The sequence below is a fragment of the Nothobranchius furzeri genome, chromosome 12 (assembly GCF_043380555.1).
Source record: "Nothobranchius furzeri strain GRZ-AD chromosome 12, NfurGRZ-RIMD1, whole genome shotgun sequence".
NCBI lineage: Eukaryota > Metazoa > Chordata > Actinopteri > Cyprinodontiformes > Nothobranchiidae > Nothobranchius > Nothobranchius furzeri.
Genome location: NC_091752.1, coordinates 66,946,369 through 66,965,554, shown reverse-complemented (window position 1 = coordinate 66,965,554; position 19,186 = coordinate 66,946,369). Strand labels below are relative to the sequence as shown.

The window sequence follows — 19,186 nt, the reverse complement described above, 5'->3', positions numbered from 1 at the left end:
AAATCGTTTGTCTCAAAGAGACTAGGATGCTAAAAGTTCTCCACTCATTGGTCCACCGGAATAAAGTTGTAGTCACAGATTGTTGCCACCAGATGGCATTATTCACCTCATCGTTCATATAAAGTCATCAAACTCGGATTTTTATTGGTACAGCTATAGCTGGGTGAAGCAATCTGACTCTACTGTTACATAACTGCAGTTTTAATTGTGTTTTAGCTTAATAAAAATAAAAAAAATGACATTTAGAGTGAGTTACCATGGTGTTGATAGCAAAATGCATTAGAAATGTATTTAGAAATAATTTACCGGAAGTAATTCTACAATGTAATCATTATAATTCCATAAAATAAGTTTCTATACTTAGTCCTTCATACTGACTTCCAAGAGAAAAAAATTATTATTTTTTAGGGTAGTTCTTTATTCATGCACCACCTCTCCTGCTGCTGTAGGCCCCCCAGAGCTGATTATTACTATAAATGAAAGAACCAGGCATGAAACTCAACTGTGTGGAACTTTTTTAATGTCTTAGGTTTTGTAGGCACTGTGGTCTGTTGGCATTGAGGGGGGATTGTAACGTAGTGCACATGGACATAGATTTGGGGGAGGACAGGGGAGATATGCCCCCCCCCCTTTTTTTTTCCAAAGTGAATTTTTGTCCCTTGCACCTTTTAAATATTTCAGGAGTCAGCTAGAATCTGACTTAAATGAGCTCTATTGATCAGACATTCCAAAAAATAAGTGTAAAATGCTGACAATGAGTAGGAATGAAAATGACTAATGGGCTCGACACACGGGAGGCGACATCGCCTCTCCTCCATTCATTTTCAATGAGACATGCGCGACAACGCCATAATCGCGGGTCTCCCTCCTACCAAGCGAAACGCGAAAAACGTGCGTGTGAAATTTTGCGCTTGTGCACGTGTCGTGCACAGGCGACCCAGCGATGCAATCCCAGAAAGTCGAAATATTTTCAACTTTTCATCGCTGTCGCTCGGACGAGGACCAATCACCGGAGGTTTCATTCACTGACCAATGAGCGGACAGGATGCTCCGCACATCTCCGAGCAAATATGAAGGAGAAGTTGATTATTATTATGTTTTAGTAAAATCACAAGTAAGATTTCACATAACTCTAGCAGCACCTTGTGAAACATCATATCTACCGCTTTATTAACTCTGAACTGCTTAAATAACCTTAATTCCCTCCAACCTGACACAGCCAAACAAAACAACGGAGGTTTAGATTTCGCCATGGAACAGAATGCGTAGACGGCTTTGCCGCTGGCCGCTGCCGCGGATCGCCTCTCGTGTGTCAGGTTATAAAAGCGACAGCGACGAATTTCGCTGATCGCGATCGTTTGTCGCCTCCCGTGTGTCGAGCCCCTAACCAGGTGAAAAACAAAGTTAATTGGAAAGTATTATTGTTTTTTTTACTGCCACCTGTGTACTTGACAGTACTTGACATTGCATTAAAGAGCCTCTAGGCTGTAGTCTACTGTAAAGACCCCCCCCCCCCCCCAAGCCGGTGCGCGCGCACACACACACACTTCTAAAGTCAAAACTACGTCCATGGTAGTGCAACATATTCACTTTAATCTTAAAACAATAGAAATGGGGAGAGAGAGAGAGAGAGAGAGAGAGAGAGAGAGAGAGAGAGAGAGAGAGAGAGAGAGAGAGATCAGCTGTCGTGGGGACGTGATGACGTAACGCCTGTTTCCGTCTCCTGACGCTGATCGTTGAGCTCTAACCAGAGGCATCAGGAGTAACCCAGAATTCTCCTGAACATGGCTCTGAATCGGAATCATTCGCAGAACGGCGGTGTTGTGGTAAACAACGGAGAACGGTGATTATTATAATATGTTATTTCTTGAGTTTCACCTCTCCAACCGGCTGACTGTCGTTTCTCCGTCTCACTTGTTTACATACTTTCCACTGCGTAGTGAGCCGCTGGCTGGCCTGAACGACGCTAGCACTTGTTGTTTGTCCGTTATTTCTCTGTACGCTCGTTGAATGTTTCAGCTTACGCGTTCTCGTTTTAACACCGTGATTAAGAATGTTTTGCTCGACTCTTCTCTAATTTTGCGTCTCTGGGTGAAGTTTCGGTGTTTGGCTAACTTGTTTGTTAGCTAGCAGCCAAAACAGGAAGTGGGAGCTCTCTAGTGACAACACAAAAACGGCATCACATGATTGTGTAACAACACTAACGCTCCCAGAAATGAAGAGTATGAATTATGATCACATTTCTGTTTTTCTGTGCTGGTTTCATTACTCTTCAGCGTTATAAGAGACTGCAAGAATGTGGAACTGACATTTAGTGACGTCACCTGTAAAACGGATCTGCTGAGAGGGACCAAGAAGGGCACAGTTTTCCTGACACCATACAGGGTATAGCTTTGATCACATCTAATAACGCAATAGGCTCTGGCCAGCCTCCTTCCTACTTCCTGTCATCTCTTCTCTCTTTTTTCTCCTCCATAGCTGCTGTTTGTGTCCAGTAACACTAAGGACTCACTGGGATCAGCCATGTTCCCTTATTACCTGATGAAGGGCTGCAGCATTCAGCAGCCAGTGTTTGGAGCCAACTACATAAAAGGGACGGTGATGGCTGAACCAGGTGGTAGGTAGCCTTCTGGTTATAAAAGTAAAAAAAGCGACTGTCCACTGCCAAAGCAGAGCGCTCTTTGTTGTTCTAAAGTACATATTCTATTTGTCAGGTGGCTGGGAGGGTCAGGCTTCTTTCAAAATGACATTTACAAGTGGGGGGGCCATTGAGGTGGGACAACACCTCTTCAAACTGGCCTCAAATGGTGTGTATCCTCGTATTTGTAATGCTGACTGTAATTAGAAATGTCTTTAATAAACACGCACAGAATGAACTGGAAGTTTAAATTAGTCTTATAGTTAAAGTGTGTGAACACAAACCTTATCCTCCATCCCTTTTCCAGCTTCTCGTTCAACTCCGGCCCAGAACGGTGCTCCCTCTTACGGTTACCCCTCTCCGATGATGGTGAACGGTTATGGTCCACCCCCACCTGCTCCTAATGGCTACCCATACCCACCTCCTCCCCAACAGAATGGATTCTACCAGGGTTCGGCTCCTCCTGCTGGCAGTATGGGTTACCCCTATCCACCACCACCAGCAGCAGCAGGTACTGATTTCTGCTCTTTGGATTCGGCTACAGAAATCCAAAATTCAAAGATGAGCATCTAAACTCAAAGCTTATTAGTTTTACAGGCTTGGCATACAGCTGCAAAGTTTTTAAATTAATTTTTTTGATTTTCTTTTATTTTGTTTAAGTCTATCATGTGGAAAAATGGCTAAATCCCAAAGCAAGGCAGATTTATTTTTTATTTTTGTTTATTTTGATGCATCTCTTGGTTTATTAAACCATTTATTTCCTCCAAACTTCCAGATTAACTGTAGAACCATTTTATTTTTAACTGTGAACTTTGGGATCTGTTTACCACAAAATATAAGAAAACTGCAAATAATCATTAAATATAAATGACTAATTATAACATGATAGATGTAAATAAATAAAATAAAGCCGTTGGTTAAGCTGACTAATGATTGGAAGCAGACTGAGCTGGCGTATGTAGCGCCTACTAGTGGTGTGAAGGAAAACAGGTGCTTTGCTTTTTCAGCCTAAACTTTTTAATAAATTAACTCATTCACTGCCAGTGACGACTAAAGTCGTCATTTGCATGTTTTTACTGTGTGGGCGTCGGACGAGCCCCCGCACCGTGAGAACAAACATCTCAGCTCTGAGCCGATCTTCATCCGCGTATGTCACACGTCACGTGATCAGGAAGCAGAACATCCATGTGTTAGGAGATCGTTTTGGGCCGCTGCTGTAACAAAAGTGAGGCGCCAACCGGAAAAGCTTCTGCCGATCACAATTCAGCAACAGATTATGAAAGAACGGATAACACTCGAAACGCGCGGATTCTTCCTGATGTAAGAGGTGAGTCTCCGCCTTGTTTTGGTTGTTTTGGCTTCGACATCATCCTAGCGCGCAACGTTCTGTGACTCTTAAAAAACTGTAAAAACGGTGAGAAACGCTGGCAGCGAATGAGTTAACTTAGAAAACAAGTTTTATCTAAAATTCTCTATGCTGATCTTAAATCTGTTTATATTTTCCTGTTTCAGGAATGTACCCTTCTGGGCTGGACTACATGGCCCCGCCCCCTCCCTACCCTGGGCCACCTCAGACCTGGGCTCCACCCACTCAGGACTGGGCTGCTTCGACCCCTCCAATTCCTCCAGGTCTGCTTTCTTTATTCTTCCTTCTTTCCTCTTCCCCCGTTTTCTCCCCTTCTTCTCCCTGAATGTCGGATCTAATCCGTCTTCCTCGCCATGAATCGCACCCGAACGCGCCGCAAAAACACAAAATAAACCGATCACCCTTGAGGAATTCTCGTGGAATTCTGTGAAGACGCTCCTGTCCTTACGGAGTGTGTGTTGTGTTGCTCCATGGAGATTTAATTTATTTAGTTTTCTGTCTCTTGTGTTTCTGAAACCGTCAGTCGAGCTCAGTGTGACCGAGTAACGCCGAGCTTGTGAGCTGCAGCATCTGTTCCCGAACACCATCTGCATCCATAACTGTCAGTTTTAATCTGCACATCATTGTCGCATCCTTTGTCTCCACACAGGTAACTCAAAGGCTGCTGAAGCAGCAAGCAGCGCCTACTGCAACCCCAGCAGCCCACACAGCGTCTACATGCCGGCGGTGAGCCTCCCTGTCTTTATTTTAGAGGAAGTGACACGTGAGTTCTCCCTCTGATGGCTCGGTGTTCGTTTGCTTTCTCCTTGCAGGAGCGACCTCCACCTTACGCACCAAACCCAGATTTCCCAGACAAAAAGAACAACTAAGACTCAGGAAGCAGCGCCTCACTGAAACCATTCCTATTTTCTCCCCAAGTTTATTCTAACATAAGGAGTTCTTTTCGTGGATGTCTGCTCGGTTCTAAAACAGGAAATGACACGGGTCTCTAAAACTATGTTTTCACACGGCTCGTGGTCATTTCCAACTAATTATAACTCTTAACTCTAGTTTTTCTAAAAACACTTTATTATTAACATTCTGAGAAATGCGACGCATCATTTTCTGATTCTCTGATGCAGAAAAACCATAAAATCTAAAGAGAAAGCGAGCAGCAGCAGAGTATTTTTCCAGAAAGGATTTCTTACAGAACATGTAGTGTTTGCTGTTATTAAGAGAACAGTTAAGTGTTCAAATATCAGTAGCATTAAAGAAACGTAACGTGTGTCTTTTAGTTTTTATTCCGATACAAAAGCACATCTGGGTTTAATAATAATCAGAAACATGAGCTGAAAGGTGTTTTCTCATCTTTATGATTCCTATCAGTCGGTTTGTTGTGAAAACTAAAGTTTAGAATCATGTTTTCTGTATAAAGAACTTGGTTAGCTTTGATGCTTTTAGCTCCTGGTGTGTTTATGTAAACAAAGCCGAGCTGAAACCTGTAATCTGATTACTCTAGTGTGGAGTTTCAGGGCCCGACTGGGTTCTGCTCACTGTGAGAGCTCATCTGATGGATTATTCACACGTAGAAGGAAGTCGTAGACAGAAGAGGCTGGAGCCGATTTACTCAGATGTCTATATATTAATTACCTTTTGTTGCGTTTCTTATTGTTTTGGCAGAATTTGTCTTGATTAAAATCTAATAAAGTCGTTAATAGAAGTTTATATTTTGTTTTACGTGAACAGTTTTTATTTTATACCTTCTGATGGGAACAGTTGAGGATCTGTTCAGATAATCTTTGGTTTTGCAAACGCTTTCAGAAGGATGCAGAAACGCGCTGCGTGCCAAAACAAAATCCACCACCTTCATTTACTCTGTTGCTGTTTGAATGCTGATGCGTCATTCAAACTGAAGTATTCCTGTTTGTTCTGTTTTTGAACCATTTCAACTCTTTCAAATTTTCAGGTATTTCAGCAAAGTTGGTGTCAAAATGCTCAGCTCATTCCAGGCGTCACCTTTGGTATTGATGACCTTTATACTCTTTAAGATATTCAGCTTTTTCTGTCATTTTTTAGCCCGTTTGAACAGTTTTTATTAATGTGACTCGAATGGCAGCGTGAACATCAAAATGACTTGGCTGCGGGAAGCGTGGTATGTCTGGATTTTGGGGTGGTCACCCTAATTCAATTCAATTCAAAAATACTTTATTAATCCCAAAGGGAAATTGATTGCTGTAGTAGCTCAGAATAAAAATAATAATCAAGTCATCAAAGAGTTGTTGTATATTACAATGGCTGTTGGCAGGAAGGATCTCCAGTAGCGGTCAGTGTTGCAGCCAAACTGAAGAAGCCTCTGACTGAAGACACTCTTCCGTTGTCGGACAGTCTTGTGAAGAGAATGCTCAGGGTTGTCCATCATTTTCTTGATTCTCTGGAGAATCCTTCTTTGTATGATCTCCAGCGGTTCCAAAACGCTGGCTGAGTCCTTGAAAGAGTTCCTCCATCTTGTTGGCCAGTGATCTCACATTGCCCATTATGATCGATGGAAGAGATGGTTTGAATTTCCTTTCTCTGTCTCCGTTTTGCTCCCGCTCTGTAAACACGCTTCTTGCGTTTTAGCTCATATGGGATTTGTGGCTTCAGTTGAGGTATTATTTCAGCCTTCCCAATGTTAATCAGCTGCTCCCGATTGTAAACCAGCTTGTTGCCATGGTTATGCAACATAACAAATGCTCAAAAAGTGAAAAAAGCTAAAAAATAGCAGTAAAAATCCTCTAAGCTTCACAGCACCAGAAACAGAAAAGTAAAATGTCCAAAAAAATACAGTTTTTCTTGAGAAACTAGAAGAAAAAATGTCGAAGAAAAGGCAAAACTTACATATAGTCAACAGAGCTACTCCAACATGCAGCTGCCCAGAGCAGCACAGTTCCAGAAAAATAAAATAATATCATTATAGCCTATTTTCAGCTAGGGTTGTCACGGTGTGAAATTTAACCTCACGGACCAAAATTATCATGGTTTTCAGTATTTTTTACATTTTCAGACACCTAAATAAGCTCTCTATATCAGGAAAATAATGTCCTCAGTTTGTCTAAATTTTGCCTAAATTTTTTTATTTTGTAATTATGTTGCTTATTTGATTACATTTTTTCTCTTTTAGTCTTTAACCCTCCCACTGTCCTAACGGGTGTGACCCCGCGAGGAAAGTTGACCATTGAGCAGGGTTGATGGTTTATCCCTTGGGTCCATGTGGCAGGGGTGAGAAGTGAGCACCACCTCACCCCGCCATGTGGACCCTACCCAGGGTTGATAAACCATCAATCCTGCTCAATGGTCAACTTTCCTCGCGGGGTCACCCCCGTTAGTGGGAGGGTTAAAACACCAAATTTTTCTCATAACTTCTTATTTTTTGTCTGTTTGTCATCATTTTAAAAATATAAGATCAGATGATACTCGGTACTTAAGTAGCCTTCTAACCAAACACTTTTTTACTCTTTCTTGAGTAATTTCTTGGACAGCTACTTTTAATTGAGTAAAAGGTGTTGAAATAGTGCTGCTCTTGCTTGAGTACAGTTGTTGGATACTCTACCCAGCCCCGCCTGTGCAGGGTATCCGCGGGTCCTTAAAAAGTCTTAAATTAGCTTTTCCAAATTTAAGGTCTTAAAAATCCTTAAAAATGACAAATAATCCTTAAATACAGTCGCCAAAGGTCTTAAATTACCAAAGACCCAATAAACAAGATTCTTGTATTTCTATAAAATTTTGTGAGTTTCTAGTTGGCTTTCAGCATTTTTTGTGTACGATGTTAGTGTAAGCGGAGCCGTACACATTCAGTTGGTTGTGAAAGGGGGCTATTTTTAGATGAGCACATTAGCTGGTTAAACTAGTGGGATCTTGCGCCATGGGGAAATGCAAGTTTAATGGTAACTGGATGGCTAATCCCACGATCGCGACCTGGTTAGCGCCGGTTTCAGGCAATAGCTGGAAATTATCGCTTAAATTAAATTTTTAAAAGTTGCTTAAATTTGGTCAAAGTGGCCTTAAAAAGGTCTTTAAGTCTTAAATTTGGCTCCCTTAAACCTGCAGATACCCTTCTGTGGATCAGGGTGGCCCAAACTGTTTCCCTCAGTGGGACAAAAAAAAAAGATCTATATTGCCCACCCTTGTTTATTATTTCATGAGAACTATGTGTTAGTCGTTTTGAGGAGATTACATGCACTAATAATAGCACCAGAAACGTGTTCTATTTTCAGATTACTAAATTAACCCTCTAAATCAGGACAGTTGTCCTGTTTGTGTCCTTCCCGTGAGATTAGCAGATTTGGTAAAATGTCATCAGGCAATAATGATTGTTAAATTCATAATAATTCACAGAGAGAGAGAGCAACTCTTATCTGCCCTCCCGGGAGCCCTGTCATGCTAGTGTCTTTTCAGTGGGGGGGGCGGGGTGTCCGCAACACGGTTTAAATGCTGGCAGTGAGCGCTGCTGTTGCACCATAGGACTACTTGTTGCATTCTCCATCAACCCAAAGTCCTCACATTATGCATTTTATCTAAAACGCTAACGTTAACTTGCCTTGCATTGACTGTAGAGTTGTGGGTGATGGTCACTAGGGCTGTCGCGGTAACCGCAAAAATGAAATATCGCGATATGAAGAAGCCCACCGCGCTGCATCATGCGCCACCGCGATTACTGAACTTGGTTCAACTCAATGATGCATGTTGAGAAGGATGGCTGCACTGGTATCAAAACGAAACGTTACTTCGCTCCTGTGGGAGCGCTTTGGTTTTCAGTACGTCAGCTGCTGCGCAGCCAGAGTCCTTGGCCGAGACAGAGCTGCCACCAGCGGCAAATAAATAAATAAATAAACGCTCGGAGACCTGCTGAAGTCCCGGACAAGCACTGCTTCTGCAGCCGTCCCAAAGAGAGTTTGAGCCGAGCTGGAGCTCACTCGCTACCTGCAGGAGGAATGCATCCACCCTAAAGAAAACCCCCGTGACATGGTGGAGCAACAAACGGGAGATTCCCTTTACTCGCCAGAGTCGCACGCAAGTACGTGTGTGTTAGTGCAACGAGCGCACCATCCGAGAGGGTTTTCAGTGTTGCTGCAAATGTTGCCGCCCCTCTCAGATCCTCTCTCAAACCGTAGTTAACATGCTGGTTTTCCTTGTAGGTAACAAGGACGTGACCGAGCTATAAATCACCGTCATTCGTGTGTGTGAAAGTGAAATGATAGTGCGCCCGCCCCCCGGCGCGCGCGCGCGCGCCCGGTACATGTAATTTTTTATGCTTGATTTTAAACAACTAAACAAAATCGGGACTTGTTTCTTATTTGTTAGATGCTGCAGCCAAATTTGCATTTAAAAGTTTAACCTCCTGAATTTTGTTGTTTTTAAGTTCAGTCGGACTCCGACTGTCGGAGAAACAAACGTTACTGCGATCTGCGTTGTTACTGCCCTTTGATCTGCATTCAGTAAAGTGTTATTAAAGAAGGCACGGCAATTTTTAACCTTTTTTAAATGTGTAAACATTATGTTTAGATAGTACTGCAATAAAAAAGTGCTGCAATAATATCACACACCGCATTATTAAGCCACCCTGAATCACCGCAGGGGGAATTCCTCAACCGCGACAGCCCTAATGGTCACGCAGATGTCATGAGATTCGAAGCGTTGCTGCCTTTCACAGACGCTTTTCCTGCACGCTCTGCAAACAGGTCAACCATCTTCTGTCAACTGTCCCTCAGCATTCTTCAAATATCCAAAATATGCCCATACTTCCGACTGCCGTCTCCTCATTCGGCCAACATTTCAGCTTTAGCGTCAAGAAAGTTTTGGTTGTAAACTACAAACTACACATGTGCGGCAACTTCCGCTGATGAGAAGGTGGCTGGTGAGGTTCACCGCGCCTACACCATGGTAATCCACGTGATAATATATTTTTTAAAAAACAAGATGGTTATTTTCATTGTCAACATTTTTACCGAGGCTTACCGCCACACTGCTTACTGTGACATCCCTAGTTTCAGCTTTGTTACAGTTCCTAAGTAGCTTCAGCAATCAGGGTGCGTTCGATTTTCCTCGGAACTCAGAACTAGGAATGACGTCACACCCGAGTTAACAGCATTCTGGTTGCCGGAGACGGAGAAGTCGGGATTCCAATATGGCGACGCCCTCGAAAACTGCTGTTTTGTTAGCTCTCAATGAACACAGACAACTCATAAACACACACAGCTCATCTTCAAAAAATATTCGAAGAGAGACAAAGACGATCTAAAACGACACTTTTAGATTGTTCAGCTTGGAGTTGCAGGCGCTACATATAGCATTGATTTTCAACGCACTCATAAGTGTGTCGTAAAATAAACGCATTTCAATCAAAACTACTGTTGTTGATACGAAGAGCTGCCGTTTTGGATCTCGAAGTCGGGGTTGTGAAAATTTTCCGAGCTTCCGACTGGGAGATCCGACGTGTGTGTGTGTGTGGGGGGGGGGGGGTTCATTTGATTTTTCCTACTCGGAGGTGGGGATTTCTGAGTTCCAAGGACAAATCGAATGCATTATCATTTTCAACAAGCAGCATTCAAACTGCATTTCTGCAAGAAATGATCATTTTCTAGTTCAATAACCAGTTATTCCCCAATAAAGTTGCAGGGAGCTGGTGTCTAACTCCAGCAGTCATTGGGTGAGAGGCGGGGACACCCTGGACAAGTCCGGTCCATCCAAGCCCCCACAATGCGGGTCAAAAATTGAAGCAAACGCGGAAATGAAATAAATTGCAGTTCCACCCTCATCCACTAGGGGCTGGTGTCAGAAGCGAGCAAATCCTCATTGACTGCCATGTTAAAAATACCAATTTCACAGCAGAAACAAACATGTTTACAGCCTGGTACCAAAACATGTTTTTTGTTTAAATGATCTAGTTTACACTCATGACAACTCTGAGGGGGGTGAATTTTTTTCTCACTCTTCTGTTTAAGTGTATTAAAAGCCTAAAATTCTGTATAATTAATGAGCATCAGACCCACGTGACCACAGAGCTAGCTCCGGGGAAAGTCCTCAGTCTGAGCCTCGGCCTCTCCTGAAAACTGTTCGGTCATTTTCATTATTGGGCGACGGTGGCACAGGAGTTAAGAGGTCGCCCCTTATTCGGAAGGTTGCAGGTTCGAGCCCCGCTCAGCCTATCGTTGTCGTCGTGTCCTTGGGCAAGGCACTTAAGCCACGTTGCCTGCTGGTGGTGGTCGGAGGGACAGGTGGCGCCAGTGATCGGCAGCCTCACCTCTGTCAGTAGGCCCCAGGGCAGCTGTGGCTGCATTGTAGTTCATCCCCACCAGTGTGTGAATGTGTGTGTGAATGGGTGAATGACTGGTTGTGTTGTAAAGCGCCTTGGGGGGTTCCAGGACTCTAGAAGGCGCTATATCAAATACAGGCCATTTTTACCATTTTCAGTCTCTCAACTTAGACCATTAGTTGTAGCATTTGTGCGTTCTTGTTTGGATATTTTTTGTGCAATTGTTGGACAAAATGACTTGCTGTGGCATTAATTGCACTAATAGAGCGTCCAAGGAGTCTCCACTTCATTTTTTTCGGTAAGTAAAATTATATTTATGTATTTTAGGTCACTGCCGAGCTGAGCTTAGATTTTAACATGTACTGTTTAACCATGAAATTTAAATGTAATAGGGTAAAACCCAGTGCATTTAACATAATGCTGCACTTTAGAAAATGGGTTGAAATATAACATGTTGGTGGAGCTGGGTTCCAACTATCGGCTTGTGGAGCTCAGGAGACCTCTGTGTTCCACCTGGTTCTCCCCTCCCCGCAGTTCGGCGCATCTCTGTCTGATCGCGGCTTCTGTCTGCTGTGCGGCTGCCGGCTTGTGGAGCTCTGGGATGGAGACCTCTGTGTTCCATCTGGTTTTACCCAGTGGTCAGCCCGGCGTATCTCTGACTCAGAAGCTCTGGTGTTGTGCAGTTAACTCCGGTTGTAGCTAGGTTGCTACCTCCGTTAGCTTAGCTCCCACCTCCGCGTTAGCTTCGGGTTAGCTTCAGGTTAGCTTGTAGCTAGTTCTACCGGGTGTCGTCAGTTGATCCCAGCCTTACAGCCCCACCCTCAGCTCCACCTCTCTTCCCTTTTGTGGAATTGTCTGGGCTTGACGGAACCTGTGACACGGTCAAAATGGCGGTGGTGGCCACCTCCCATTTCCCCTCAAAAACGTGTTATTGGAGCCTCTGGAAACCCATTGTCCAATATTTATAAGTCGATAGGTCCATCACAGGGACACACACTCAACAGAACAATGTATTTATTTAAGCACCTAAAAGGATTTTCTCACTCGACACACAAATCTTTTCATACAGGATTGAAAAACGGTTTCTAGACACAGCTGTGGAAAAGTTTTTGCCGCCTTAATGATTTCTTCTGTTTTTGCTTTTTTTTTGGTCACACTTAAAAATTTCAGATCAAACAAATTCCCAGACGAAGATGCAAAAAAGAGCATTTTGTGATTGGAAACCTTTAGTTGATGGAAAAATACAAAAAACCAGATGGAATCTTTAAGGTGCAAACACCACATGCACTAAAACACAAAGTATTAACAACACACTAATGCTTTCTAGACCAACATGCAATCAGAAAATTCAACACCAGAAACAAGCAAAGCTCCTCTCAAAGCTGAGAACTTTTTCCACAAATGTGCTTTTTATAACCATGCATCTTAGTTTTCTTTACTTTTTCAGTTTACCCGTAAACTAGATCAAAAAGTACAAATGTTCTTTTTATTTAGACAAAACTTCCACAGGGACTCAAACACAACCACAACCCAGAACAGCGACGTCCACGTAGAAATAACTAGAATATTTACATTGTTTTCCACGCCTTCATGAAGGTAAGCCTCAGCTGTACCCATGTGCATTTCCTCATTAAACCTTTATAAAATAATTACTCCTGTCTTTTTCAGCAGCAGGTTTAAGTAAACTGGTAACCATGTGAAGATGAGATAAACTTCCTGGATGTTTTATTCTAAACGGTCTCCGTGCCGAACATCGGTCAGAGCGACAGACACACCGGTTCTGACTCGACAACAGACCGAGCATCAGGCTTGGCTGTTTTTATGGCTCCTCCTGTAGAAACCACACTTCGTTTCTCCGTCCGTAAGGTTTGAGTGGCGGGTCGTAGCTGCAGCAGAAGTACTGCTTGCGCTGAAAGGGCGCCGTCTCGCCCAGGGTGCGCGTCAGACGCAAGGCCTCGGCTCGGTACTCGCTCTCCCCGGCAAAGCCGCCAAACTGTCTGTGGAGTGCAGACAAGAAACAGGAAAACTCAAGCCTCCTGCAGCCATGCGAACAGGATTTAGACAAAAATGGTTACACAGAAAATGTATGCATTTATAAAATATGAGTTGCTTCCAGTCTTTCAGAGCGATAGCTGAAGCTGTGACAGTTATTCAGCTCGGAGGGTATTCTCTTCGTTGGACTGTGGAGAACAGCTTTGACTCTGGGCTGTTGGTGGGTTTCCTCACATGAACTAGTCCATGACTACTTTTTCAGACTGAGGCCAAGACTTTCACAGCTGGTTCAGAACTTCGATTAAATATGTGCATTTAGGTCTTTTGAATTTAAAGGTGCAATATGTAAGAACGAAGAATGACATCCTGTGGTCAAATGTTACTGTCAGATGTGCTCGCCCCGTAATCGGAAGGTTGCAGGTTTGAGCCCCGCTCAGTCTGTCGCTGTTGTTGTGTCCTTGGGCAAGACACTTAACCCACGTTGCCTGCTGGTGGTGGTCGGAGGGACTGGTGGCGCCAGTGCTCGGCAGCCTCGCCTCTGTTAGTGCGCCCCAGGGCAGCTGTGGCTACATCGTAGCTCATCCCCACCAGTGTGTGAATGTGTGTGTGAGTGGGTGAATGACTGGTTGTGTTGTAAAGCGCCTTGGGGGGTTCCAGGACTCTAGAAGGCGCTATATCAAATACAGGCCATTTACCATTTACCACTACCGTTCCCTAAGTTTTACGACTTGTCAGTTACAGGTCAGTGCCAGAAGATTCTAGGTGACGAGCGAAGACGAGTCATACGCAGTAAGTTGATATGTAGATGAATGCATGGTCATATCTGGTGATAGAACTCTTGGGTGTTTTATGGTAGGGATCACTATTATTACGGTAGTGTGGCATCGGCACCAGAGGAAATGTGGTGGTTTGCATTCCTGCTGTTAGCTTGCTGTTATAGTTCTGAACTCCATAAAATAAAGTAAAATGCCACAAATCACTCCTCTTGCATGGGCGGACTGTTTCCTCTCCATTCGCTGGCTGTGAGAGCGGGGGGGGGGGGGGACAAAATAATACAATACACATTTCTCTTTATGGCCTATATGGTTGTCATCATCATAACATGATTTACAGAATACATGTGACCAGCTAACATTTCATGTTCTACCACCGGATGTTCGGATCAAAATGTGAACCAATCAGATCTTAGATCAGGTGAGAGCCAGGCGTTTCCCGTCGTGCCCTAGGTTTTGCAGCCGGTGAAGAGCAACTGCAGCGCCTCGCTCCAACATCTGTGGCCGCCTTGATATCACAAGGTTATCATTGCCTACTTAGGCATGACGTCAGAGCAAGTCGGCGTCAAGTCGGACACAAATCTAACCGGCAAGTACTGAGTGCCGATCACCGGTGATCGAATCTGCGCAGAACTGGCTCATCTCGAACACGGCCACAGACACAGGCTCATAATGACGTTGTGACATCATAATGTACCAGCTAACATCATAGTGTACCTCTTTGCCAATAGCGGTGGCAGATTTAAATTCAAATGGAGTGCAGAGTTTTTACCTGACGACGGCGCAACACTTGAGTTTTAGGCAGAATATTTAAATTTTAACTAAAATGCACTAAAGTGCCAATTTTTGGACTACACGTGTCTGCAGCGCAACTAGACTCTCATTTATGTAGTTTATCAGCAAAAATGTTGATTTGGGGGTGACTTGTTCTTTAATTCACCATTAGCGTTGTTGGCTCAATGTTAGCCTTTAGCCTGCTTTACCGGTATTAGAGTAGAACAAAAATATACCGTGGCTTCTTAGGGATGAAAGAAATTACTTCTGGGTCGCTCCAGTTTACTGGCTTCAGTTCTTTAAACAACCCTGGAGCTTTCTGCCTTCTGGTGCCGAATCACAAATGCTGTCACTGCAGCGTTAGCTTGGCGCGAACTCTGCTACCTCATGGGCTCACGCATAGTAAACAAAGACTTCATCCGTTTTTTTAAGGAGAATAACCGACAAAGCCCCAGCTGACTGAGAATCTGTTTCAATGTAACATTCCTTCCAACATGATTGAGACAGACGGTTTTGTGATTATTTCACTGTAAGATTCTTACATATTGCTCCTTTAGGAATGAGTCACAGAAACACAATTGTACAGATCTGAAGCCAGAAGGGGGGTCATGCTTGGACCAGAAGGTGAATCTATTGAAACATGCAATGTATTTACATGTATGTTTGCAGCTCACAGACACATTTTTTTTATTATAAAGAACTCACTGATTTCCAAGCATTTTTGACCCTAAAGTAGCAGAAGATGACCAAACCATGACTCCACCTCCTCTGTGCTCCACAGATATGAATTATCCTAATGCAACACTTGGCCTTTTCACCAGACTTAATGGAATTTTTACACACCGACACAGTGCATTCCCAACAGGAACAGTATTGTTGCTGATTTTCTTCTCCAACTTGGAGGAACACAGTTAACACTGTTGCCCTACGGCAGAAAGGTCACAGATTTAAATGTCAGCTGTAAGCTTTTTGTTCTCCGGTTTCCTCCCACAGTCCGACAGCAGACACGAGGTTACCTGGTGATTCTAAACTGACCTTCGAGGAGTGAGTGAGGATGCACCTAATGGTCTATGTTGGCTCTCAGCTCTGGTTTCAAATGGTTTAATACTTTTCCAGATGGGCTATAGCACATTTGCAGCCTCACTGACAACTTTTTGGTCACATTTAGACACATTTGTGACGTGAACAGGAACCTGATTTTTATGTCCAGTATGGAGTAGAAGGGAACATACAGAGCGTAGACGGTCATGCCGGGTCGCTCTTCGATCCTGATGGCACTGTCGATGGGAGTCGGGGGGCTTTGCTGGTAGATGGAGGGAATACGGATGCCTACCACCAAACGTCGAGAGAAAACGCCGTCGTTCCGTGGATAAACTGTGATAATGATGGGGAACGCCGTACCCATGGCCTCTTCTGGGAACATGTAGTGAAAGAAAACAGATTTTAGGAAGAGGGAACAGTAGAACTACTTAATGTGATGATGTCTGATTACTACTGACATTTGGGGACATTTTTAAAAAAAGTTTTCTGGTGTCTGGTTCTTTTTTTTTTTTTTAACCAATCCTCATTAGAATAGAGACTACTTCAGCTGCCAAACAATGTTTTGCATTTTTGGAACCAGAATCTGCTCCCACTCAGAAGCGCACATTCAAATAACAAATTATCTTTAAACTTAATAAAAAGATTATCTGAATATCCAGCAGCAGAAAGAAGCAACAACTGAATCAAAACGTCTGCGGTTAATGTGCCACAGTGGAATCCAGCATGATAACAACTTAGAGCAAGTCACCCCCAAATCAACTTTATTTTCCTGATAAACTATATAAATGTGTGTCTAATCGTGCTGCAGACACATGTAGTCAATAGTTTTGCACTTAAGTGCATTTTAGGTCAAATGTAAATTTTCTGCCTAAAACTGGCAGTGTTGTGCCGTTGTCAGGTAAAAACTCTGCATTTGAATTTAAATCTGCCATCGCTATTGGCTAAGAGGTACCCTAGAACGTTAGCTGGTACCATATGATGTCACAATGTCATTGTGAGCCTGTGTGCGTGTGTATTTGTTAGCGGCTCCGCCCTCTCGGTCTGCTAGGCAACAGCATTTGTTGCATTTTTTAAACAGGAAGTGGGAGCGGAGTAATACTCTGGTAGGGGGTGACTTGCTCTTTAAGTACCTTCCAGAATGAGCCGTTTCAGGGCACTGTCACCTCAAGAAAACAAGCTAGAGCTTGTTACGTCCACCTCTCCCTTGCTCAGACTGCTATAAGCTGAGAAGCTCCTACATCTGGGAGGGGCTTGAAGCAGAGCTGCAACTCCTCCAGCAGCAATTATCTCTCATGTAGGCTCTATTCTAACGTATCTGGTTGTGACATCACAAAAGGGGACTTTTAGAAACGGTTTGTTTTAGGCACATGAATTCCTAAAAGTAAGCAATCACAGAAAAGAAATGGATTAATTTTTTTTCCACGTTTGGAGTTTTTATAGTGGCAGTAGAGACCCAGATAGCAGCACAAAAATATGCATAATATGTGCCCTTTAAAGATTTTGTGATGCTAACGTTTACAACAGGGGTGTCCTAAAGATGATGGACTCCACGACGGATATAATTCCCGTCAGCACTGGTGGAGAACGTTTTTAATATTTTAATAAAGTGAAGCCTAGCAAAAAATGTTGAAACATTTGAGTGTTGAGGATTCAAAGTATTTTTCATCATGTTCCTGCTTGATTCACCTTGCTCGTTGCTGCCGCCGATGTACATGAGAAGCTTCCTGACCAGCTCCCCGATCACCTGCTCGTAGGTGCGCCCCTCCGAGGAGATGGTGGCGTACTTAGCAGGGTCATACCGGCGCACCTCAAAGCTAACTCCATCCTAGAGAGGAGAAGGAAATCAGGTCATGTTGGGCTTTGACGAACCAATCAGTGTGCAGCGATGAAGTCATTTACAGTCAATCATCTTCTGCAGGATGGAAGCAGAAGGGGAGGTCAAGTTCAGATCTGATTCACATCTGACACACCGATGACGGCGGTCTGCTGCTGGGGACCAAATCCTGGGTGGTGTGCGTGTGTGTGTGCGTGCGTGTGTGTGTGTGTGTGTGTGTGTGTGTGTGTGTGTGTGTGTGTGTGTGTGTGTGTGTGTGTGTGTGTGTGTGTGTGTGTGTGTGTGAGAGAACATCCTGATGAACCGTATTTCACTGATTTAATTTAATTTCTTCTGCTGCTCTGCGGGGCTCAGTCAGCTTTCAGAGAATAATGGGCCAGAGACGTGCAGGCTTATGTAACGTCGCAGAGGCAACAGGGAAGCGCGTGCACGCAATTCTTCTACCCACAAACACACGGCTGATGCAACAGTTATGCCTTAAATACAATTAAATGGGGTCAACGTGGAGCGGAGTCGGTCAGCCGCGCTGCTCTGCAGGAATCTGGTCACCGCGATGCAGGTTTCACCCTCATGCATCATGACATGATCATAAAGCAGGAATTTTCCCGTTCAGCAAACCCTCGTGGCTGTTTGGGCCTATTGTGTTGCACATGATGCTGATGTTTAGTACGAAACCGCCATCATCAAGTGAAACAGAATGATGCTGAAGGCTCAGTTTGTGCTGCGTTATCTCATCCTGATGTAGGATTTCTGAGAACTAAAGAAAGGAACCATCAGGATAATTGACAGCACTAGAGCGAGGGAGGCTTCTGGCTTTGTGACGACAATGGTTTTATGTTTTTATTTTGCAGCTGTTGCGTGTAATCACACCTCACGTTGACATGCTGCACCAGCGGCTGCAGGAGACCTGTGATGGAGTTTGCAGAGGTTCCTGAACAGCGTGGAGGCGTCAAGGGGACAGGGCTCTATCAGAGTCCCCAGACATAAAACCTCCAGGAGACATTTCCTGAGACTCTTTTAGGTGTCCTCATATCCACTTCCGTGGCTGAAGCTGAAGTCCTGCAAAATGTGATTGGTCAGGAGCGTCTCAACGCACTGGCATGCTTCAGAGGGAGAAGGAGCTGGTCATAATCATCTCTCTTCTGATTGGCTAACAGCAACACGACTCTACCACTCGCTCCATTGGTGTTTTATCTCCACAAACGACACAAGCCTGGAGGAGTTCTGCTGTATGGTGGAGTTGCTAATGCTAGCAGTTAGCTTCTACTAGCTGAGATGTGCTCTGCTCGCTCCTGGACCCTAAACCAACGACCTTCGCTATTGTGAGCCAAGACGGGTGAGTCCATGAATGTTAATTTACATTTTGACGTAGATCTTACTGGTTTTCACGTTTAGCCAGCATGTGAAACTAACCAATAAAGTGGCAGTGTGTGGTTTCCTGGTGCTAGGGGGCAGTACATAAACACATTTCAGGATAGTTTTACACCTTATCGCCGTG

General features: G+C 43.9%; 2 protein-coding genes across 2 annotated transcripts in view; one reads left to right on the top strand and one right to left on the bottom strand.

The window, feature by feature from the left end:
• Positions 1-1,683: 1,683 nt before the first annotated feature.
• On the top strand, positions 1,684-5,708 carry wbp2nl (WBP2 N-terminal like). The gene is made up of 8 exons (XM_015945294.3): positions 1,684-1,843; positions 2,277-2,385; positions 2,479-2,617; positions 2,715-2,807; positions 2,946-3,149; positions 4,151-4,267; positions 4,654-4,730; positions 4,817-5,708. The coding sequence occupies exons 1-8, from the start codon at positions 1,785-1,787 to the stop codon at positions 4,871-4,873; spliced, it is 855 nt and encodes a 284-aa protein (XP_015800780.3). The 5' UTR covers positions 1,684-1,784; the 3' UTR covers positions 4,874-5,708.
• A 6,563-nt stretch (positions 5,709-12,271) lies between these two features.
• LOC107376279 (heme-binding protein 1) overlaps positions 12,272-19,186 on the bottom strand; it is a 17,890-nt gene continuing 10,975 nt past the window's right edge. The window contains exons 2-4 of the mRNA XM_015945295.3: positions 17,541-17,679; positions 16,046-16,226; positions 12,272-13,271 (exon numbers count right to left, since the gene is read on the bottom strand). Coding sequence (XP_015800781.1) covers positions 13,094-13,271; positions 16,046-16,226; positions 17,541-17,679 — 498 coding nt within the window. The 3' untranslated portion in view covers positions 12,272-13,093. The remainder of the gene's footprint in view (positions 13,272-16,045; positions 16,227-17,540; positions 17,680-19,186) is intronic.